This window comes from Peromyscus maniculatus, chromosome 16 (assembly GCF_049852395.1).
Source record: "Peromyscus maniculatus bairdii isolate BWxNUB_F1_BW_parent chromosome 16, HU_Pman_BW_mat_3.1, whole genome shotgun sequence".
NCBI classification, from domain to species: Eukaryota; Metazoa; Chordata; class Mammalia; order Rodentia; family Cricetidae; genus Peromyscus; species Peromyscus maniculatus.
In genome coordinates this window covers 45,502,137-45,527,365 of record NC_134867.1, presented here as the reverse complement: position 1 = coordinate 45,527,365, position 25,229 = coordinate 45,502,137, and the positions used below count along the sequence as shown (strand labels likewise).

Here is a 25,229-nt window from a genome sequence, read left to right as displayed (position 1 = left end):
AGCCTTTGGCGCATATTAAATAAATGTGGGCAGATGGAACTGAAAACCAATTCTATCCAAAACAGTGGTGGCCTAGATAGAAGTGGTAGTTCTTGGAAATGAAAACTAATAGGTGGTTTCATAAGCTATGTAGACCAGTATCTATCAAAGTGTCGGTCATAAGCAGTGACATGCTGGAGATGGTAATGAAGGCTAATATTGTTACATATTTAGGAAGTTTGTGAGCTAGTTACATGGCAGCTTGGATTCAACCATAGTGGGACTGTTTACAGAAGGGCAAACACTATACATCAGGTGTTCCTTCCTCTGTTCCCTGAAGCACTGGTTGTTCAGGATTCACCAGTAACCATGGGTTACAAACTGTAATAACAAACAAAAAACAAGATAACAGAATAGAAAAAGTTAGAAGGGCTTGCATATGATGATCAAAACTGGCTTGCAAAATGCAAGTTTCAGTCATAAGGAAATGCATGTGTGGGTACGTACACACACACACACACACACACAATCTTGGCTAGGTCACAACACAAAGTGTTTTTTAAATTCATAGTAAAAATTCAAAATAAAAAGCTCTTATTTCAGAAACAGACTTAGAGGACTTGGTGATTGACTGGGCTTATGCTATGAGGCCACCGAAATGAGTTAAGGATTAATCATAGATTCCTGGCTTGATGAGCCAGGTAGAGAGGGCTGCCATATCCTGAGATAGGAAATAGTGCTGTAAGGGAGCTGCCTTTGGGGGATGAGGAGTTTTGTCTGGACACGCTCAGTTTGAATGTCCAAATGTTGTCCAAGTGGAGTTGTCCTGAAGGCTGGTAGTTCCATGGGTGGTAACACAAACATCAAGCTCACTGGCAACAAGATGATAGTGGGAGCTGTCGCCCAGACTGTGATGGTCCAGGTGAGAGTGTAGAGGAAGCATCAGGAAAATGGGTTTCCAAAAGAGCTCCCCGAAGGGTACATTTTAAGGGGCAGATCAAGGAGAATGAGACTAAACAGTGAAATACCGTGGAATGTGGGCCGAAGCAAGAAAGGGAGTGTGGTTTCCTGAAGCCAGGGAGGGGTTCAAAGATAGTGTCTATTAACACAGAAACTGAGAAGCAAGAGCTACTAGGAAAATGCTTCCCACTAGTAACATGGAAGCAAGGACATTTTCAGATGTGTGTGTGTGTGTGTGTGTGTGTGTGTGTGTGTGTGTGTGTGTGTGTGTGATTGAAATCTACTTTGGATATTGACTGCCTATCACATATTGATGAGAATTTAAAACAAACTGACCTTCTCAAACTCCATACCTCATTTGGCCACATGGGCAAAGTCACCTTGTTTCAAAAATCATGAGCTGGGACTGTGACAGGAGGCTCTGAGACATCCTAGTGAGGGTCACGTGTCAACCTTTCCTGTTCTGGCTGTTGCCCTTATTTATCCTGAGTGGACAGAAGTAGCTATTGTGCCCCCAGGAACCTTTTTATTTTCCTGATTATCTAAGAGGATTAAAAGGTTACTGTTCAAATTTAGAGAAAGAGCTAGGCAGCTTGAAAAACACACATGATATAGACCCATGTTCAATAGCAGCTTATAGCCAACTACACTTCTAAGCTGGGCACAGGCACTGTGCTTTCCAGGGCCCCTTCTCTGGAGGAAGGTGTTATATTTATGCCATTTTTCCAGCTGCGGACACTGAGGCCCAGAGAGATGAGCAGTGGAGAGGCTGGGACACACATCTCAGTAGTGCAGTTCGAAGCTCGTATGGCTGACTCCTCGACTGCTCCAGAGGCCAGCCTGTGACGGATGGGAACAGGACCTCCAAGCCTTTAATATGCTTAGAATCCAAAAGATGATTCAGGCATGAAATCTCTCTGTAAGGTTCTTTTTTTCCCCCCTTCTGACTATAAAAGCAATTCACATGATCGCAGTGGAAAACTGTGTGAGAGGCAGAGATGTTGCAGAATGATAGATAAATCACTTTTTAGTGAAGTTTTAACACAAGATTGGACGTCTTATAAAACTCAAGCATCAGATTTTATCACTTCCTTCGAGGAGAGGGGGAAGCAGTACAGGGATGAAACCCCCCTTCAGAACAGGCAATGATGGGTCTCTTAAACAGTCACACCATATTTAGCCTGTGGGGACTCACTACACTCATCAGGCATTGGCCTGTGTCCTGGCCAGGGCAGCGTGTGGACGTCAGCTTCTGGCTTACTGTGTCTCTCCACTCTCTGAAGCTTCCGAGGGATGTTTCACAGGCAAATAGGACTGTAAGCTCACGTCTTGACCGTTTTGAACTGTCTGTAAATACCTTCAGTTTGAGAACTATTCTGAAGGCCCCATGGACTTTCTCCCCAGTAAGGATTTCACCAGGACCTGTTTTATTGCATTTTCGGAACTCTGGAAGTTTTCTTGTTGTTCTGGTTTTTTATTTATTTGTTTGTTTTTTGTTCACGGACTCCTTCATTTGTTTAACACACAAGTCTCCACTTGCGGGGTGAACAGTAGTGGCATGCGTAGGTGTGGTTATGAGATTGTGGTGTGGTAAGTTTGCCAAGACTTGCGACTGAAACGGTAGAGACTGTTGGGCTATGTGAATTATGCTTGCTTCCATGGAAAATGGGCTCAAACGTTCTCTCAAGTGAGGTATGAGTTGTGCTAGAAAATGCATCGGTGTACAGACAAACACCAAGCAGAGAAAAATCACTCTCAGTAATGTTGAAATACCATTTAGCTTACAGATACAATTGCAGAAGCCAAGTTTTGCCCTAAGGGGTGTTTTTCAAGGAAATACCTTAAGATATAATCACAATGTAACACTCATTAATGATTTCTTGATTATTTTCAATGAAGCTAGTTCCACAGACCCTGGGAAGGCTTTCTGGTCACACAGTACTCAGTGCTCAGAAGGTCCTAGACTTAAATTAATGATCCACAGTCACCATCTTGTAATTCACATATATATATAACAAAGGGCCCTCTTACTATTCTTCTCTGGGCCTCACAAATTACATTGTCCTGTGCATGGAGCTATGTCTTCTACACTTTGGAACAACTTCTAGCTCATTTATGTATTTTTGGGGTCACCTTGAACATTGTGGAATGTCTTTTATCCTGTTTCCAGGTTAGTAGAGAAGTTAAAACACTGCCTCATAATATGATTCAAATATGTGAATGAGCTAGAAGCTGACACCGAGAATAGAGAGCACAACAGAAACACGGGACTAAGTCCATAATTAAACAGTGACGTGACTGGCAGATAAGATAGTTATTAGCACCACCAACTTAAGTTAAAGCTTTTTAAAAAAATATACGAGCAAATCAAACGAGCAACACCAAAAGCCTCCCCAGGGTTTCTCCTTATGTGGAAGTATATAACATTTTCCTGTACTCCATACAAGAATATTTTGAAGGTTACAAGTCCCTCCACCCATCCCTAGGGAAAGAGGCAAATTGTGCAAGGCTTTCGGAATGAATTCCTGTCATGAGGTCATGAGGGAATGTGTTTTCTTCCTGATTCTAAATCACAAATATCGCAGTGATTTATCCATGAAGGCAGGCCAGTAATCGACTTCAGAAAGTTTTTCCTTTAACACATCTCCTGGCACATGCCTAAACTGGTTGCAAATGATCCGTTCCCATCGAGTCCCACTCTCTCCAGTCTACCTGATTTTATGGTGATGTTTTCCTGGAGAGAATTCAATCTGAATTTCAATCTGAATTTCCCTCAATAAAACTCGGGGCTGGCTTTTCTTAACTTTAATCACTTGGAACTTCTCAAAGCACACAGGTGCCAGACATCAAGTTGACACATCGAACACCGGAGGGAACATGTGTTCTTTCTGGAGGGGACGGGGTGGGGACTCAGCAAGGGACCATTACGATCCATGGGATCATCCGAGTTGGCTGCTGAGAGGCGCCACACATTCAGACCGGGAGGCAAGGAGAAACTGTCTGGATTCCACAGCAGACAGCATCATTTTGCACACTTTTGCAGAAATTAACTTCGGTAACCACTCTGACCCTCAATGACACTAAATGCTTTTCTTTAGAACAATTAAAAATTCCTACTTGTTCTCTTGATTGCCTGTTCCACCCCTCATTTCTCTGGATCAATGGTTCTCAACCTTCCTAATGCTGTGTCTCTTTAATACAGTTCCTCATGTTGTGGTGACCCCCCAACCATACAATTATTTTTGTTGCTACTTCATAACTGTAATTTTTGCAGCTGTGATGAATCCTAATGTAAACATCTGATATGCAGGATATCTGATATGTGACCCTGGGAAAGGGTTGTTTGACCCCCCCAAAGGGGTCGAGACCCACAGGTTGAGAAACACTGCTCCGGAGACTTCTGGCGCTCCTGTTTTGAGCAGTGCCCAGTGTCACACTGTATGGTGAGAACGTCTCTGCCATTGCCACAGCCCTCCTTCTCCCAGTGAGAAATGTTCAGTTTACTTATTTTTTCACTCCACATATAATGTAACAAGCCTAAGTGATGTCAGAGATGGGAAAGCAACAGTTTGTGAAGCAGATGTGGTCTGTGACCCAGAACCAGTGAGTGGTCCCAGTCTCAGAGCAACATGGCTGCTGTGTGACCCGTGACACTCCCACTACTGTGCAGGACAGTTGTAGAAAGTTGGTGTTTCTTTTGAAAGTTGACTTAACGTTTATTTGTTACTCTGTATCCAGCAATCAAAAGTTCTAAAAGCTTTATATTTCAAAGAGCAGAAACTCCCTGCCTCCAGAATTGTAGTCCTTACCCTCCTCCTCATTGCTGGCTCTGCCCCTCAAGGAAAGCCACACCCAATTCTTTCAGCTAGTTCTTCTTGCTTTTAGCATCTATTTATTTCTTTAAAGAGTGTGCTGTCATCATATCACCACTAGTGGAGGAGCTATTTCTTTAATGATACGACCTTTGACAGGATGATCACACACCAGGGCAGGGTCCAACTCCCCAGAACAGCTGGGTAACACAAACTAGAATCAATGGGGAAAGAAGAAGGGGGTGGAGGAGGAGGAGGAGGAGGAGGAGGAGGAGGAGGAGGAGGAGGAGGAGGAGGAGGAGGAGGAAGAAGAAGAAGAAGAAGAAGAAGAAGAAGAAGAAGAAGAAGAAGAAGAAGAAGAAGAAGAAGAAGAAGAAGAAGAAGAAGAAGAAGAAGAAAGAATTAACCTCAAATTTGGGTGGTGTCCTGGCTAGTTTTATGTTGATTTGATACAAGCTAGAGTCTTTTCAAAGAGGGAATCTTAATTGAGAAAATGCCCTTCCTAGATTGGTCTGTGGGCAAGGCTGTGGTCCATCTTGTCAATTGGTGATTGATATGGGAAGGTCCAGCTTACTGGGAGTGATGTCACACTTGGGCGGGGTGCTAGAAGAAAGCCGATTGAGCAAGCCACGAGGAGCAAGCCAGTAAGCAGCACTCCTCCATGGTCTGTGCTTCAGTTCCTGCCTCCAGTTTCCTGTCCTGGACATATAAGGTTAACCCTTTCTTCCAGAAGTTACTTTTGGTTTTGGTGTTTTATCACAGCAATAGAAACCCCAAGTACTACAGGTAGAAAGGGATGGAGGACCATGATGGGGGGAGGTTGAATATGTTTAAATTTTTGAAAAGGAAATAAAGTGTTAAATAAAAAGAAAACAACTGTTTAAAGAAAAAGTGCTCTGTTGGTATGGGATGGGACATTCTCTGAGGTCCACAGATCTCCAGGGCTGCTCAAGTCTATCCCCATATGACTCATTTTCTGTCTGCACATCCATCTATTGACACTGAAGTATTGGTGTGTTCTACAATGATTGGACTGCCAATCATTTCTCCCTTTAAGTTGTAATGTTTTTTTAAACATATTTAGATACTTGAATATTAGGCACATAATATTTATAATATGCTAATTCTTTCCATTGATTTGGTCCCCTTATAATATGATGGCACTCTCTGGCTCTTGTAAGTAGATTTTGACTTAAAGTCTGTTCAATTTGATACACACACACACACACACACACACACACACACACACACACACACGTATTTTCCCTTTGTTCCTCCCTTTCCTCTGTCTCTTCCTTCCCTTAATTCTTCTCTTTTTTATTTTTCAGATAAAGTCTCAGCTCATACTAGCTTCAAATTCACAAGTCTGCTGCCTCTGCCTCACAGTGTTGAGACTGCAGGGATATATTGCCATACCCATCTACCTCTGTTTTTTTTTTTCCAATGGTCATTTGCATGCCATCTCTGTTTGTACCTTTTCATGTCCACATTCCTAAAACATCTGTCCTAAAGGTGCATGGAAACTTCCAGACAACTTCAAGCTAGAAACCTTTAGCCTCTGATTTACTTTAGTACCTCAGTCCTGGGTCCTCAGTGATCACATTTATGCCTAAATACCTATTAATTTCTATACTCCATTCTACTGAAGTTTTCTTATTTAAAATATTTAAAAGACACAGTTTCCACATGACGGAAGCTTCTATAGATCTCCATGAATGTAGCACCCACCTAAGCCATTTATATCAAAGATTAAAACTATAAGTAAAACTACACCACCACCTGTGCAGATTGCATGATTGAAGTAGTGGAAAGAGAAGTACTAAAGATGGACTGGTTCATAAATGTGTTCAGAGCTCCCAGCCTATGAGAGTCAGAAAAGAAAATGAAATGAAATCAGATTAAGAGTTTTCTTTCTCCACTCATCTCAGAGGAATGTGTGATGTTTTATAGGACTGAGTAGCAGGACGATGTGGAGCCCTGGTAAGTTTTCTTTGGCTAGATGACTGAGTATTATTTAACGTCACTGTTCACTTCTTGAAGAATAAGAAGGCTGCAAAGTCCATGCCGTATATGCAGCTAACAGATAAAATCATCCATTTACAACAAAAGGGAAGAGATACCACAATGCATTTATTTTAGGTAATAAGGATCACGAGGGAACCCAGGTGTTGAGACTCTGGGAAAAAAACGAAAACACACTTGAACTCAACACCAACCAAACGTTTTCATTCTTCAATGTTGTCCTTTCTTCCATAATGTTACATTGAATTCTTACTATCTTTGAATTACAAGCTTGTCTGCTGTAAGAGGCAGCTATGATGAAATGGTTTTACTTCTCATTTAGTTCTACTTATCTCTATAGCAATAATAAGAGATGACTGGAGGTCATTAACATGTCCTAAGATCAAAGGGCCACCAGTCCTCCTTAGCGGATCACTGCTTGAAAAGAAAACCCGAGCAGACATGCTTCACCTTGGTGCAGCACCTGGAGACCAGCCCTGACTACCAGCGTTACCAATATTCCATTTTCTTTTCATTAAGCAGTAGCACGGTGAGTAGTCAGATTCGATCTGTTAGAAATGTGACAAAAGGAGGCTGCTACCATGGAAACCTACCTGATGGCCTTTGTGGTGAGCTCCCTGTTACTCAGATGCTAGCAACTTCATACAATACAGGGCTGGTCAATGTTGGCCATGCAGCTTCCTCACAAGAGCCCTGATAAATAACGTTAATGAATACCTTGAATGTGGCAATCTAAAGGAACATTGTTTTTGTCTCAGCTCATCACTAGATAGGCACAGGGGACCATGCCTTAAGATACACTTTGGACTGCAAAGTGAGAGCCAATTCAAGACCATTTCCCACTATTTATCTCATAAAAACAAACTACGTCATTGCTTTAAGGAATCACATACCAAGGAATAAACTATTAAAAGACAGAGAATTATTGTCTGCTTTTGTTCAACAGATCAAGTTCACTTAATTATCTGTGTATCAGTTACTTCTATATGGTGACACCTTCAAGGAAACTTCCATTCAAAGGCTTAGTGTACAGTGTTATAAATCTAATTTTATTTTCTCTGTGTGTCTATTTCATTTGCTCAAGTCTAGGCAACATCTCTACTGATTTGATATACGATTAAAAACTTTGATTTCTATAATTTGGTACCTTTAAGAAGTAAATGTACAGGCCGGGCGGTGGTGGCACACGCCTTTAATCCCAGCACTCGGGAGGCAGAGCCAGGCGGATCTCTGTGAGTTCGAGGCCAGCCTGGGCTACCAAGTGAGCTCCAGGAAAGGCGCAAAGCTACACAGAGAAACCCTGTCTTGAAAAACCAAAAAAAAAAAAAAAAAAAAAAAAAAAGAAGTAAGTGTACATAGTCAAAATTTTAACTGAGTCAACAGGTCTTTGTAGGTGCTAGGGGTTGGCAAACTGCTAGTAAACTGTGTCTGTTAGGATACTATTTCTTTTATTATTATTATTATCATCATTATTAGTAGTATTGTTTATGTTTGTGTGTATGCTACAATGTGAATATGGATACATTGGGTGTCTGTCCCCATCTCCTACCTTTTGAGACAGGGTATCATTTTTGCTGCCGAGTATGTTAAACTAGCTGGCCTGCAAGCTTTTGGGGATCCTCCAGTCTCCACCTTCCAGCTCCCCACAGGACTGCTGAAATTACAGATGCATGCACTTCCACATCTGTCCTTCTGTGGCTTCTGGGGATTCAAACTGCTACTTGCATGGCAAGCACTATTCCTAGGGAGCCATCATCCCAGTCCTTCAGAGGCCATTTCTAAGGATGGGTTTTATGTGAAATCCTGGCTACTACCATGCATGTCTCCGCCAGTGTGTAGCTCTGTAAACAGCCTCTTTCTTTCTTCGAGTTGTGTTGATAAATTATCATTGAGAGTGGAATGCTCGGTGTGGACAACCAAAAAAAAATGAGAAAACTGATAATTTAATCATTTCTAAAGACTCATTCTCAACATTTTCTAGAAAGAAAAATATGTTTTGACAAACATTACTTACTCTAGTTCTCACTTATTTTTTTTTAAAGATAGAGAAATTCATCTCTGAGGAAATGCAACTGCCAGTGTGTGGGAAAGGCACCCACCATCTGTTCTGCCCTGCATCTTAGCTTCTTCAAAGTGCAAGGATTCAAGCGATCTATTAGTTGTTGCCTTTTTTTTTTTTAAGACAAGATCTTCCTCTGGCATTGACATGAAAATCTTCCTACTTCTGCCTCTAAGTGCTTGGATTACAGGTGTGCATTGTGATGCCGGCCTGGATGGAAGTTTTCGACAATATACACTATCCCTTTGTTCCACTATTAATTATTTTGACTTAGCAAGTTCCTTCCAGACACCAGGTATTTCCCCGGGCCATGTGACTAACAGGAGAAGTGCCATAGCTCTTGCCCATAAGATTACAGCCTAGTTGTGGTGTAGTGTGGTATATGGGTTTGTCAAAGCTGTGCCACTGATGATGTTGTGAGTCCTTGAAAGGGGAACCACAGGTGAGTCACAGTGCCAGAGAAAATTTCTTGGAGGACACAATATCTGATCTGAGATTCAAAGATAGATTAAGGATGATTGTGAGGCCCAGAAACAAATAGTTCAGGCAGAGCAATGAACATGTTTCTGAGGTGAGTTCACGGAACTTCAACTAGTTTAATGGAGCTGATAGGTGGAGCTTTGAAGAGGAGGCAGGCAGAATCTCTTCTTACAGTGTTATCTATGTTCAGCCAGGAACTTCCCATGTTATGAGAACATCCAGTTTCTCCATCAGCTCTTTCTCTTTTTTTTTTTTTAAATTTGTGCATTTGATACTTTCCAAGTTCTACCTCTATCCCCACTCCCCCTAAAAAATTCTAATAAGAGAGCTGTCCAGCAATTGAAGATTGCATAAGCGAAATATGGTAGTTTGGGCTGGGGTAACAGTTAAGTACTATAGTTAGCCTGCATAGTACTTAAGCATAAGAACTCAATCCCCCAGAACTCACACTTGAAAAGTCAAGTCTGTTCCTGGGGCTTGCTGGGCACCTGGCCTGAATGACTTGGAGAGCTCCTTGTCTGGTTGTGGCCATCTTAGTTTCTGGGGGCAGTACAGGCTGAAAAACGTGTGCTGAAGTGGTGGAGGAGGGAAGGTCACAAGTTCAACACCATGCTGGATTACATCTTCGGAGCTGGAAAGATGGTTCAGCAAGTAGAGTGTCTGCCAGTCAAGCCTGATGACCTGAGTGTCACATGTCAAGGTCAACAGAGGGAAGAGACTCCATGAAGCTGTTCTCTGACCTCATATACATGCCATTTCATGGTGTACACTCTCACCCCTGCATACCATGCACATGTACAATAACCATTTTAAAAAGATTTTTTAAAAATGAGGTGGATGATGCCTGAGGAACAATTGCCTAGGTTGTCCTCTGGTACACACAGTCCCACTCATGCATGCACAAATGTACACAGGCATGTATGCACACCCACTCACACAAACTATCCACCTGCACCCAAATGCACACATGCACCAGAACACACACACACACACACACACACACACACACACTCACACACACACACTCACACACATACATACATACACTCAGAATGTGGTATGTCTGTACATGAAGCATTATTCAGCTTTAAAGAGGAGTGAGTTGCTCATACAAACTACAACATGTTAAATGAAAGAAGCCAGTTATAAAAGGGCACACACTGTATGAGTGCTATCTGTTTGAAATGTCCAGAATAGTCAAATGCATGTAGAGTGAAAGTAGATTAGTCATTGCTGGTGGTTAGTGGGGGTTAGAGAATAAGGAATTGCAGCCTAGGGGATAAAAGGATTCTCCTGGGGGATGGTACAAATGTCTAGGGGTTAGAGTAGTCACACACCAACAGCCTCACACACTGATTGCACACGTTAAAGGAGAATTTGTGGTGTGCAAATTATTTCTCTCCAACACAAAAAGAGCAAGGTAGAATTATAGATAAAACAAGTTCTATCATACGTTGATAGTTGTTGAAAATAGAAGATGGGGAGAAACTATACCATTCCCCAAAATAGAACAGAGGAAATTCCAGATGTCTAATGTTTTACACACCTTCATTTTCACATTTAGATCATTTTACATCATAAAGAAAGCCACAGCCAGACAGTAGCAAGTCTCACAACTGACTGTCACCAAACCTGTGGGTCCAGACTCCTTTGGGAGTTGCATATCAGATATTTGCATTAAAATCCATAACGGTAGCAAAATTACACTTATGAAATGGCAACAAAATGATTTTATGGTTGGGGTCAGCACAACATGAGGAACTGCATTAAAGGGTCGCAGCGTTAGGAAGATTGAGAGCCACTGTGCTAGAAGGTCGGGCTACAGGAACAAGCAGAAGAGGCATAGTTCTTACATTCAGAACATCACGGTTGGATGGATAGAAGACTCTTAAGGGACAATTCCAGCAAGTGACTGGGAAGAGGACACTGAGATCTAAGACAGATGGGGAAATCAGTTTTCTTAAAAGAAGTGATGTTGAGGGTGGTAGCTAAGTAGGGCAGGGGATGGGATTGGAAGCAGAGTGAGAGCTGAGAAGAAAAATATGAAAAATTTGATGTCTTAAAGGAAGGAAGAATATGGCATGTGTATTAGAGGGTTCACCAGAGCCACAGAAAGAGGTTTATTTGGGAGGAACTGGCTCACTGATTAAGGATTTGAGAAGTCCCACTGTCCACTGTCTGGAAGCTGGAGGTCCAGAAAAGCTGGTGGTATAGTCCCGCCCAAGCCCAAATCCATAAGAACCACAGCTTCTGAGTCCACAGGCTCTAGACCCAGAAACTCCGATGGCTGAATGTAAGAGACAGCTATACATACTCAACCAGAGACTGCAGGTTGCCCATCTCACACCATTCTTCCCACCTTCTTGGATGAGTCTGATATTTATCTAGTCTGTAGATTCTCATGCCAACTTCTTCCCAATGCACCATCACAGAAAACTGGAAGGAATGTTTTGAGAACTATCTGGGTTTCTCTTAGCCCAGATTAACACCCAGTATGTCTGAGGGACAGAAAGAAGTGAAGTGTGGCTGAAGGACAAAAAACAGTGGATAACAGTCAGGTGACTAATAGTCAGGGGCTAGATTATATGGGGCCTCTGAAGATTTTGTCCATGTATTTTAGTGGACCAGCTTTCTAGAGGCTCCTGTGGCTTTGTTCCCATTCTCTATCTGATTGAACCTAAAATCCTGTGTATGGATTGCACCATCTTTTGGTACAACCTTGGGCTGAATAAGAATGAAAGAAAGAAAGTTCAATCCTCGGTGTGGCAAAAAATTTCCTACAATAAAGAATCCTTCATCTGCAATTGGAAATAATGTTAAGAACAAAGGTAAGCTTGACAAGATGAATTTAAATCTGCTGGAACTGATTTAGAGAAAGACTGAATTGTACAATGTGTCCTGAATGGCCGTTGGCCTGTAGTGGTCTGAGTGAGAATGACCCTCATAGGCTGATGTATTTGAATGCTTGGTCCCCAATTAGTGAACTGTTTGGGAAGGATTAAGAAAAGTGTGGCCTTGTTGGAGAAGCTGTTTCATTGGAGGTGGGCTTTGAGGTTTCAAAAGCCTGAGTCAGGCCCAACCATCCACCCCCCCCTCTCCCTCCTGCTTCTGTTCCCTACTCTCTGCCTGCTGCTTGCGGAGCAGATTTAAGCTCTCAGATACTGTTCGTGTGCCATGCCTGCCTGCCTGCCTGCCTGCCATGCTCCCTATCACGATGGTCATAGACTCATCCTCTGAAACTGTAAGCAAGTCCCCAATTAAATGCTTCCTTTTATGGGTTGCCCTGTCATGGTGTCTCTACTCAGCCATAGAAAACTAAGACAGGGTCATTTTCCAGGGAAGTAAAGCGTTCATCAGATTCCTCCACATCGAAATTAGAGATGAGTAGATATTAGAAACGATGGAAAGGTTACTTACTGCAAGGGCACTTCAGGAGGACCTTTAACGCAGTCAAGGTATGGCTTTTGAAACCTAGGAATTTTCAAAACTGAGAAAAAGCAAAATCTAAACCTACTTGGACATTTGCTCCTGTCACACAAATAAAGGAGTGATACACTAGAAAAGAGGGTTTTTCCTTTAAAGTTTGTTCTGGGATAGCTTAACGTCTATGTTAAACTCACCTACCTGGAATAGGGTTTGCTATAAGGATACCTGAAAGGCAAATAGCATGATTTCACACTGTACTCAATTTAAAAGATTTCTTCTTATTTATTATTATTATTATTATTATTGTTGTTGTTGTTTTGTTTGTTTTTTGAGACAGGGTTTCTCTGTATAGTTTTGGCACCTGTCCTGGATCTTGCTCTGTAGCTCATCACAGAGATCTTCCTGGCTCTGCCTCCTCTCAAGTGCTGGGATTAAAGGTATGTGCTACCACCACCTGGCCCTAATATTATTTTTTATTCAGATTTTTATTAAATTTATTCATTTTGTGTATGTGTGTGCATAAGCACTTGTGTGTAGACACAAATGTGAGATAGTGCACACACTTCTGATCTTGGAGATCAGAAGATGTCTTTAAAAATCTAATGAAATTATATTTAAATCAAACTAATTATATATATGAATTAATTTCTGAAAATTTTATACATGCAAACAATGTATCTTGGCCATATTCATCCCCACACTCTCTCCCTCCAGATCCCTCTAGGTCCCTCAACATATCTATCTTTTTCTCAACTTCATCATAAAAGAAATAAAAAACCCCACTGAGTACAGTTAGTGCTGCTCATGTGCACATGGGTGTGGAGTCACCCACCAGGACATGGGTTCTCATCCTGTGGATCACAAGCCCTTTGGAGGTCCAACGACCCTTTCACAGGGGTCACCTATGATACCCTGCATATCAGATATTTACATTCCAATGCAAAACAGTAACACAATTACAGTTAGGAAGTAGCAATGAAATAATTTTATGGTTGGGGGGGTCACCATGACATGAGAAACTGTATTCAAGGTTTGTAGCAACAGGAAGGTTGAGAAACACTCATTAAGGCATAGGCAGCTTATCAATGGCTGACCTTTTCCCACAAAGAATAGCAACTCTCTCATTCAGCAGCCATCAACTGCCATTAGCTCCCCAGTCGGGGTGGGGTATCCAGAGCCCCTTCCTCATTCATATTAGAATTTTACCTTGGTCTTGATCTTTTGGAGGTCTTACTCAGGGAACAGGAGCTGCTGTGTGTGTACATGTGTATGACTGCCTGGTCATCACATTGGACAACAGGTGCCTTAAGGCATCTTGTCGGCCCAATAACTTCCTAAACTTTTTAATGGATTTATTTGGTTAAAATTTCATATAGGTGGTGGGTAGCAAAGGGAAACCACAGGTCCTGTGTTGCTGAAAAGGACTTTGCCTGAAGTGGCAACTCTTTGGCTCACTGACAATGTCTGACGAGCTACTCACCCCTCTAGGGGGATGAACAGATCTAACCAGAGTCCTCGTGACAATTCTTGGATTTCTCAAGAGGCTGGCAAGAATTTATGAATGAATTGTCACGTTTGTCTTGCAATCTCCTAGCAGAGCCGAGAAGTCAGCTCATCTAAACCACAGAATTCCATTTACTTCTTATCCAATGTTTTTTTTCCAACCAGATGTCATGGGGCTAAGTCACTTATGGCTCTTGCAAAATGGTTTGTATTTGTACCTGTAAATTTATGCATTGTTTCAGTTTATGTAAGATTTCTGTATGCCGTTCTCAGATTTTAGGGGTGACTTACACATTTGCTTTTTCCACTCTCATGTGAAAAATTCACAGCCCAGGGACACGTCATCATGCAAAGAAAAATAAACGTGATAACAAAATGGAAATGTCCCTCAAAAACTTCAAGCTAGGAAAAAACAAACTGTTGGGGGAGTTTTAAGTAGAAGGACTAACATGATGAAATCTGAATTTTAAAAACAAACTCTCTTGCGAAGAAGTAGGGAAATGCATAGGAGGCTGTAAAAGGTTGCGAAGAAATTAGAGTCACGGCAAGGGGATGGAAAAATAGGGTCTGCCGAGCAGGCTGCGGGGAGTGGCCATCAAAAACAGGTGGCAGAGGAAGCGGGCAAAACACCCACTCGCCCAGCCAGTCAGCTGCCAACCACTAGAGAACCCACTCAAAGAAGGGTGTTGTGACAAGGCTGAAGAGAGAGAGAGAGAAAAGAAACAAACAAAACAAACAAGCCAACCAAAAAGAACTGAAGAGATGACTTGGGTGGTGAAGAGTTTGCTCAGCAAACATGAGAATTTGCTCTCTAGCCTTGACAGAGAAACATCTGAGCCTTGGGAAAGTACCTGCAATCCCAGAGCTAGGCAGGCGGCTGAGAGAGGTGGATCCCTGGAGTATCCTGGCCAGCCAATCCAGCTGGATCCAGGGGCTCTAGCTTCAGTGAGAGGCTCTCTCTCACAAATGGGGCTGGGGACTGACTGAAGAAGAAATCCAAAGTTAGCTTCTAGCCCCCATTTGCACAGAACCCCCCACCCCACACACCCCACCCCACACACACACCGGCGCGCGCGCACACACACACACACACACACAGCATTAGTGGAGAGAATTGAGGTTGATTTACGCTGCTGCAATTACACAAGTGTCCACAGTCCTTGGCTGTAGCAGGAACCGTAAAAGGTCTTATTAATAAAACAAACCTGAGGCCAGTTACTGGGATCAATGCTGGTAGATCAGAGAAGCAGAACAAGCTACAGCCACCTCACCTCGCCAATTCATCAGCTGATCCTGTTTCCTTAGACTGGAAGCCTCTGAGTCCTCATCCAGAATGAATCTCAGCTGAACTGTGCTGCTCGAAAGTCTGAATGCCAAACCAGCCAAATGCTCAACCAGGCCAAATGCTTCTAGTTCCTGGTCCTCATGCCTTACATATCTTTCTGCCTTTTACCATCACTTCCTGGGATAAAAGGCATGTGTCACCATGCCTGGCTCTTTCCAATGTGGCCTTGAACTCACAGAGATCCAAGGTGGATTTCTCCCTCTGGAATGCTAGGATTAAAGGTGTGAGCGCCACCATTTTCTAGCCTCTGTATCTAGTGGCTGTTCTGTTCTCTGACCCGAGATAAATTTATTAGGGTACATAATATTTTGGGGAACACAATACCACCACACTTGGCTCTGTTTGTACCTCACATCTCTGGCTGTGCAACGGTGACCTCCTTTTTTTTTTGCCCCGAGGACATCTTCTTCCTCTCGCTGGACCTTTCAAAGTCTAATTCTTGTTCATCCTCAGTGGAGCACCGTATAGGTTACTTCTGTGGACAAGCTTTTCATGACCCTTAGGTAGGCCAGGGAACCTTGCTTTTTATTTTACTGCGACCTTCAGAAGACCGCCATCTTTGTGAACAGAGAAAAGCTTCTAGAAACTGCTTGCCTCCCCCATCTATGCATTGTCTGGTGAGTGGGAAGCACTCAATAGATGCTTGTTTGAGAAAGTTAATGAATTTTGTTCCGTATCAACATATCTACATATTTCCAAATATGGAAGAATAAAAATATAATGATATCCAAGGCAGTTATATGCTTCTCTGCCTCTGAAAATTATTAGGGGAATCTTTCAACTGTAGGTAGTTCAAGTTTTTTTATGGTGATTTGAGAACAAGTTTTGCTTGCTATTTTCATTCCTCTCCACTTTACATTCCAGTGAGTCCTGACAGCGGACCTCAACTCTGGTCCAGCTATCTCCTCTTCTGAATTGGCACTTCCATTTTCAATTAGTTTTTATTCTGTGCCTCCAATGCAGAGAGGCACCTGTCTCTCCCCCCCTCTTCCCCCCCGGGTTATTGCTGGCCATGGATACCACATGGTGACGGTGAGCCTGGGAGGGCCTGGAGCCACTGTAAGGGCATGCGCAGACACCTCACATGCAGCCCACCAGAGGGCATGCTCGGAGACTCCAGGGGCTCTCAGGGTCTCAGAAGCCCGAGACAGCTCCCCTCAGGGAAGCGGGGAGGCTGTTAGGAAGTAAAACCCTCTTCGACTTGAGATGTTTTCAGTGCATAAACTGGATCATCTCCCGCACGGGCTGTCACTCCAACAGAGTGTGGCCTTCGGGGCTTCTTCCCGAAGTTTACGAGCTTGTGTTGGCAATTTAAGTAAATCAGGCAGGTGGGAAAAGAGACAATAAAGCTGAGATTCAATCTTAGAGAAATGGGTAGCAGGGACATTGTAGACACTTTATGTGGTTACTATTGAGCAAAGTGTAAGGCAGGTGTGATATATGTACATGTAATAAATTCTTATATACATACTTTGCTTTCATTTAAAACTCACATACCACCATAATTTCTCTTATTAAGCTAATGTAGGACTATTTTTTGTATCATTCTGACTGTTGTCATGTCTAAAGACTATTAACACTTAGAACCTGTAGACAAGGAGGCTGTCTTTTGGTTTGGTTTGGTTTGGTTTTGGTTTCTCTGTGTAGCTTTGTGCCTTTCCTGGAACTCTCACTCTAGACCAGGCTGGCCTCAAACTTACAGAGATTCGCCTGCCTCTGCCTCCTGAGTGCTGGGATTAAAGGTGTGTGCCACCACTGCCTGGCCTCTCTATCTTCTTTAAGACTTCAGATCTTTCTTTTACTCTGGACAGTGAGGGGAGGGGACTTTGAGAACAAATACTGAAACAAAATTCAAACCCCACGACTCTAGCTCATTTTAAAATCCCCTGATGGAAATGAATAAGAGACGCCAGTAATGCTTCATAGAGAAGCTGAACCAAGTGTGGGGCATGAGAGAAGGATCCCAGAAAATGAGGCACCAAGGCTGGGGCCTGAATGATGAGCAGGACTGAGAGAGACGAGAGTGGACTCCTAGTCTGGAAGAAGTGAGCTGGGTGGAGGTATGGAGAAAGAGAAAGCGTCACGGCTGGGAGGAACTTACTGTGCTTTACAATCAGAGAGGGGTCACAGCGGCTGGATGACTAAGCTATGACAATAACTTAGTCCATAGGAGCGAAGAGAAATCCACATACTCAGAGCACTTTTTTAAAAAAGCGATGTGATCTGTGGACAGACAGGAAAACAAGAGTGGTTCAGGAACCTAGACCACAGTGTTACCCACGGAGGCGGAGCAAAGAGTGAGGATTCTGAAGATGCCCGGGATGCACAATGCCTGGCAACCCGTGGTCTGTTGCTGACGCTAGAGAGATGACTTCAGGATATCCCGTGTGTTTCCGGCATGAATACTAGGTGGGTGATGATGCTGGCGGAGGGATGGGATAGGGAGATCAGGCATGGCTTGAAGTGGTTTTGTAATTGCTAACTGAGTAGATATGGAAAAGCTTAAGAGAATTTCTGAGCTGATGGGCTGAAATGGAGGGAGGTTTTGCAGTCACAGGAGAGACAGGCTGACATGGGAAGAATGAATGAGGAGTTGGCCCTGGGTTCTGAAAAACTCCAACATGGAGTTTGGGGTAGATGAGAGAGCTTGAAAACTCACCTGACCCATGCCACAGTGGACACTCTGTGGGACCTGGAGCATACTGTCAGTTGTCCATGGAGACTTCTTGTTAGAATACAAGAAAACAATGCCTTCTCAACCAAGTGCTTGTGAAAAATGAGCAGATTGGAATAATGGGAAAGCAATGACATTCTCAACTCTCAGGGGAAAGCTGAGCTCTGGAAATAACTTAATACATGAACCATAGGAACATTTCAGAAAAACGCTTTCCACATTCCTAATAAGCTGCAGAGACAATCAGCATGAAGGAGGATCAAGACCCATGAGAAGAACAGGGCGCAAAATGGAAATAAAAAAAGTTGGAAGAGAAAGAGACTCTGCAGACATGCAGTATTTTTTTTTTCTTTTGCCTGGAGAGAATGCAAGACTTTCCTGAGGGTCCCTATGTGTTCATTAGTCTCCACAATTCTGAGAGGCAGATGCTTATTCCCATTTATAGTAGGCAAAAATGAGGCCATGAGAGGAGCAGGAATTTTCCCCAAGATCCCAGGGAGTCGGGAGCTGAACAGAGCATCTGAAACACCTGAATACCCACGTCTAGACTCAGCCTAACCTCTGCCTCTGAGGAAAGAAGCAATGGGGAAGGGCGCCCAGGGGCCTCAGTGACCTAGCACGCTCAGAGAAGGAAGAGACCAATGATGGCTACTACACGGAGCGCCAGGGATGTGGTGGCCAATGTGTGCCAATTTCTGATTATTGTGTGTGTGGTGTACCTGTGTGTGGCGCATGCATGAACACCAGTGGGATGGGTGTATGCACCCTTACACGTACCCGTGAAGGCCAGGGCAGGTCATCAGGTGTCTTCCTTCCTCTATCAATTTCCACTTCCTACTACTGCCTGGAGAGGAGGTCACTCACTGAACCGGAAGTTCATCCTTTTGGATAGGGTGGCTAGCCAGTAACCTCTCAGGATCTGCCTGCCTCTGCCTGTCAGTGCTCTTCAAACTCAAGTGTTCACAATTACAAAGCAAGTGCCCCTTCTTACCCACCGAGTCATCTTCCTGGACTACCCTTTCTCTGGTCTCATGAAATCCTCACTGACCACCTTCATCATCTTTTTTTTTTTTTTTTCCTAACAGGGGCACTGAGGACCACAGGGAAACATGGCTGGTTCCCTTGACCTCTGACTGGGGCAGCACACACACACTTACTTGTTTGCTCTTGGAAAATTTCTTGCCTTGAGGCTGCTCTTGTCATTGGGCCGCTGAGACACCTCAGTGCCAAACTGTTAAACCAGATTCCCATGAAGCTTACCCATCTCTAGAACGCAAGTGGAAGGACAACAGATGTCTCACCACTGTACCTCCTCTCCCCTCCACTCCCCTCCACTCCCCTCCCCTCCCCTCCCCTCCCCTCCCCTGGCTCAGGCAGGCTGTCCCATGGCTGCCCCTCCCCTCCCCTCCCCTGGCTTAGGCAGGCTGTCCCATGACTGGCCCTCCCCTCCACTCCCCTCCCCTGCCATGTCCTTCCTGGCTCCACTGTGACAACTGAGGAAGGCTCCTAGATCAGATTCCAGCCGCAGCTCCACCATTTCCCAGGGTTTCCTCTCATGCCTGCCTTCAGTGGGTGTGAAGAGATGTTTCCTTTTCTGAAGGGGACACAGAACTCAAACCCAATTAGCCATGGCACTCTCCCCCTTTCCCAGCTAGGCTGGGAGCAGATGGGTAGGGAGATGGTGAAGAGAGTCATGGTGAAGAGGGGGCTGTTCGGTGATGGGGATGGAAGCAGAGTCCTTGGCTGCTCCTACTTTTACCCTTCATGAGCCCCAGGAGAGAGATTTCACTCTAGAATGTGAGGCACTTATAACCCAGCTCTTTGAGCTTGGGCGCAGTTCTGCAATACCAGGAAATCAGAAGAAGAAGAAAAAAAAAACAATCTCAAATACTATGAAAGACATAAAAGTCAACAGGGAAGGCCATTATGGTGGAATAAACTGTTCAGGTTGAACCGAGAAAAACGCAATCTTCTGGTCAAAGAACAACTACATGTTGGCCATATTTGTTCAGCTGGTGAAGAACATCCTACTGAATGGGGCTTTAATGTGATCTAAAATTCCATTTTCTTTCTAATGTTTTTCTCATGTCTAAGAATATTATGTTTTAGAGTACAGTTTAATTTTTTTTGTCAAAAAATTTTCTGTGTGTTTGAAGACAATGCATATAAAGAGAAATGTGTTTTCAGCAAGAGCTTGAGAAAACACAGAAAGATGCCAATAAGAAAACAAGACATAATCCAGGATTCTGTGACTGAGATGAGTTTGATGGGACATAGAATTCAGATCTGGAACCATTTGGGATTGGACCATAAAAGGGAAATCACACTGCATTCTGATTTCACTTTATTTATTTATTTATTTTTATGCTGGGAAGTTGTTTAATGAACACATTTGGGATAATGAGATTTGGAATATGGAATCTGTCTAAAACCATCAGGGCTGTGAGACAATGAAAATGATATTTTCGTGTCCCTTAGAGTTGCTTTGGATTTCTAAAGTAAAGACTGAGTGAATGAGGAGAGTGAATCACAGAGAGCGAAAGTACTTAACACCCTAACTGAAAATTCTCAAATCCTCCAGAAGAAAACATTAGGAGCTTTTATCGCTGTTGGCTGTGGAGCCTCTGAGAACCGACTGCAACAAACAAAGTTTTTACTGTGATGGCAGTCTTGTTCTCAGGGCTCCATTAAAACACCACAGGGGTCCCCCCAACCCCTGCAGACTCATACTCATACCATCCTCTTCCATAATTTCAATCCTGGGGTCCAAAAAGGGGAAGCAGGGGAGTGCAGCCCCAACCCAGGAATGGGGCTGAATTCCTAGGCTTGACTGCATTTGACGTTTTCTTCAAAACACACAGAAAAGCAAAAACTCACATAATAATAAATTCATCCACAGAATGACTCTTCACACAGGAGAAGGCAGCCGAGGGCACAGTTAAAGGTGTGGACTCAGCCATGTTCCTGGGCTTGCACTCTTGTTTTGGCAAGAGGTGCATAGTTTGTCTTAGGCAAGCTAACTATCTTCTGTGAGCTTTCCTTCCTTCTCTGTGGACTGGGTAAGAACTGCCTATGTGGCATGCTCAGCGTCTTACAAAAGGGTACAGAGAAATGTGTAGGAGGTGATGGCAGTGGGGAGGTGTATGGGGAAGGAGTTGAGAACTCCTCAGAAATAGACAAGCATTTGAGTGACTGAGAGGGAAACTCAGTAGGCAGGCAGAAATGCTTATGAGGAGTCTGGAGTGACCTAGGGATGCTAAACTTGGAGAAGACCCAGATGACGTACACGCTCAGTGGTACCAGCGAAAGGTATTGCTTCCTTCCTTTCTCAGCAATCCAAACCCAGAGCGAGAACAGAACGAGATGGAAAAGGAGACTTGGGCAACCGGAGAGCCAGAGTCCAACAAGAGTAGCCAGATAGCCTGGCCAGCAACCCTGAGGTATAGTCAACTTGCCATACTCAGCACTGTAAAGAAGACCCATTTATTCTATAATTAGCACATGATACGTGGAATGGTTTCTCCCATCTTGGCGGGAGGTTCTGGAATGTTCAGTTACAACACGGGTACGCTATCAGAAGATTTCATTTCCTGAATCTTTCACTGTTGGGTCACTAGTACATTGGGCTCCGAGACAGTCTGGAAGGGAGCAAAAGCCAGTACCTTTTTTTTGACAACAATTAAACCCTTGGATTTATACAATGCGACATGACTCGAGGGGCATTGTTTAGCTTTTGGCAGGGCTACGAAGGCCTAGGGCAGAACACCAAAGGGGAAAAAAAAAAGTCTACTTTGAAAGCTCTCAGAACAAATCTGAGGGAATTTGCTGGTTAATGCAAGTACATGTCTAAACAAGTACTGGTTTGCTGAGGGAGTACATGGGGCTGGCAAGCCTCACTTGGCACAGAGACCATGAGTAATGCTTCATTTTAACGAGGAATCTTGGGGGTCTATAATGAGGACTGTGTGGTATTTCCCATGCGTCTCTTTGGAACGTGGGCTGATTGTATACCCAGCGGAAGGAAAGCCATCAGAAAGAACATAGTTTGTGAAAACCTCCAGGCTCTGCAAGATCATTTCACAGCACATGAATACATTCTCAGAAATACACCACAGCTCCCAGAGAGAGAGAGAGAGAGAGAGAGAGAGAGAGAGAGAGAGAGAGAGAGAGAGAGAGAGAGAGAGAGCTTCCCTGTCCCTCATGTAAGCCAGCGCACTGCAGGGATGAGCTTGTGAATAAGTGTTGGGGAAGAGAGCTGACTTTTACGACCAAAGGAAGTTCCAGACAGCACCCTTGAATGACTGCACATCTTCCATAATTGATTCTTCTGAAGGCAAGAGTCATTGCATGTCAAGTTCATATTTACAAAGCACATAAATTCATTTTTAAGATACAACATTATTTACATATCATCAGCGAGACCAATCTCTTGGGCTTTTTCTATCAGAGACAGTTAATATTTAAGATTCTGGGCAGGAAATTAAAAAAACAAACAAACAAAGAAATAAGCAAACAAACAAAAATACCCATCTTTAAAGTAAGTGATCAGGAAAACAAACTTCTCAAGTATTCATGACTAGTCTTTCACTAGTTGGTGGTCTGGCCAAAGGCAGAGAGGGTAAACTCTATTATCTGCTTATTCTGAGGTCTGTACTCTGAATATCACTCATATCCAAATACATATTACTTTTTCCTGGTGGTCAATGTTCTTTCTTCTCAGGCCTGGGATATTTTGTTACTGTTTATATGAAGCATGTGAAGTCCTATACTGACTACTCTTTTCTCCATCTCTAGGCAGGATGGAGCAAAATGCTCCATGGAGACTGGGCCCCCGAAAGAGCTTAGGATTTGAGCAGGATTAAAAACCATGTGAGGTATTTGGAAGAATGTTATCCAGTGCCCCAGGCCTAGAAGAGGGGATGGTGACCCCAGAACCTAGGAGAAGAGAGTCCCAAGAAGCCAAGATGCTCACAGGAGGAATTAATCCCCCTTTTCTGTGTCAACATATCAAAGAGGATATGGACTTATAAAGAGAAATTTAAAAATTCTCTGTGTTAGGATAAATGAGTATAGTGAAGTATTGAAACATGATAAAAACTGAAGCAACATGAAACAAAAATTCTTATCAGATAAATCTGGCACCACATGTTTGGGACGCCGGTGTGCCCAACAGATCACATGGTGATCTCTTGTGGTTTATTTGCCCTAATACCCAAGGACAAGTAAGTTAAACGCATTCTACTTATAATGGATCATTTTTGATAGGTTTTAAGTAGGTCCATAAAAATGTACATTTTCACTTACAGAGGTTTGTTCATTTGCTAGTGTTTGTTACGACCCCTACTCCCCCAACAAAAGCAACAACAAAAAACAAAATCCCCAGCAAAAGAAAAAAGCCTTTAAGCTATAAAACTAGTGTCCAAGAAAAACATTTAGTTTGAAAACAAGTTGAAAAACGTAGTCTTGGAAGGCACACTGCTTACATGGGATTGTTCAACAAATTCCTGCTGTGTGAGGTTTGGCATATATTTCTAAAAATATAAGCATCTGGGGAAACAAGACAAAGCCCAGGTCTTGGACCAAATGAGGCACGCAGTGTGAATCTGTTAGTGATTATATCCATAATGCAATCTGTGCTCAAATTTAGCAGTGCAGAATCAAATACAGTACAAACGCCCAGCAGGCATGGTCCTTACCATAATATATAGCCCACGGAGAAGGTGCATATGGCGGCGAGTCCGCTGCTCCTGCTGGGATACTGATGGTGGGATGTCCTCATCTCGATTAATATAAAGGGTAAAACCGTTGTGTGCTGGAAAAGAACGGGGAAGATTCTTATCATGGCCTCTTTACAGTAATTTCTCTCCAGCAGGAGAATGAATGGTATAAATTCCCCGGAAAGACCCACAACAGACAGGCGTGCACAGCTCTCCCATGAGAGCATGGATATCAAAACACGTACTGCGGCAACTGCTCCATTAGTTTTTTTTTTTTTTTTTTGTCTGTACCTAAAGTTTTGAAATTTTATTTTATTTGATATTCACAATGGGAAAGTTTCATAACATAAAAGGGCACAAAGAACAACAAAAGGGGGACTGAAGAAAAGAGACCAAGAGATGGACAGTGAAGCACATTTGCATGATCAGCTCACTCTCCATTTTATACAGTCTAGGGTCCCCTGCCCAGGGCATGGTCTTGCTCACAACTGAGGTGGGTCTTCTCACATCAAATAGCATAATCAAGATACCCCTTCCCCACAGGCATGTATAGATGTCCGTCTCCAGGTGAGTCTAGACCCTGTCAAGGCGATAATGAACACAAGCAGTTCCAGTGTGTGTGCTATTTTTTTCTTTTTCTATCCCTATACATAGTTAAGATCACACTGTGAGTACAGTTTTGGTTTGGGCTTACCACAGTATTGTAGTTTAAGAATATTTTAAAATTTAAGTTATATATGTTTCTATCTATATATCTCTCTATACATATATGTATGTATGTATACAATGAAAATGGCATTTATTTTTTCCTTTTATTGAAGATAGAATTTTTTCTCCCTGATTAGTTTTCCCTCTCTATTCCTCCTAGTTCTTCCTTATCTCCCCTCCTATCCGGATCCACATCCTTTCTGTCTCTTGTTAGAAACCAACAGGCACCTAAGGGATAATAATAAAACATGATAAGATAAAACAAAACAGATTGGAACAGGACAAAACAAATGCAAGTAAGAGAGTCTAAGAAAAGGCACAAGAAACACATACAGATGCAGACACACTTGTTCGCACACTCAGACATCCCACTTAAATGAAAAACCAGAAGCCATAACATGTAAGTAAAACCTGTAGGATAGTAAACAAATAAACAAATAGAATTAGATTAACACAAGCCCTGACACAATCTGTATATATTTTTAAATAAACACAGTATTTCCTTATGATCTTTCCAACATCCTGTTATTTATCTTTCTTCCCC

The 25,229-nt window shown here is 43.0% G+C and overlaps 1 protein-coding gene across 5 annotated transcripts in view; it reads right to left on the bottom strand.

Moving 5' to 3' along the window:
• Positions 1-25,229, bottom strand: part of Aig1 (androgen induced 1) — a 224,156-nt gene that overhangs the window by 16,908 nt on the left and 182,019 nt on the right. For all 5 annotated transcript variants that reach the window (XR_013045086.1, XM_042262259.2, XM_015995590.3 and 2 more), the window contains one exon: positions 23,957-24,072. Coding sequence is in view for 4 of the 5 variants with exons in the window: in XM_042262259.2 (XP_042118193.1) it covers positions 23,957-24,072 (116 nt within the window). In the remaining variant the exon portion in view is untranslated. The remainder of the gene's footprint in view (positions 1-23,956; positions 24,073-25,229) is intronic.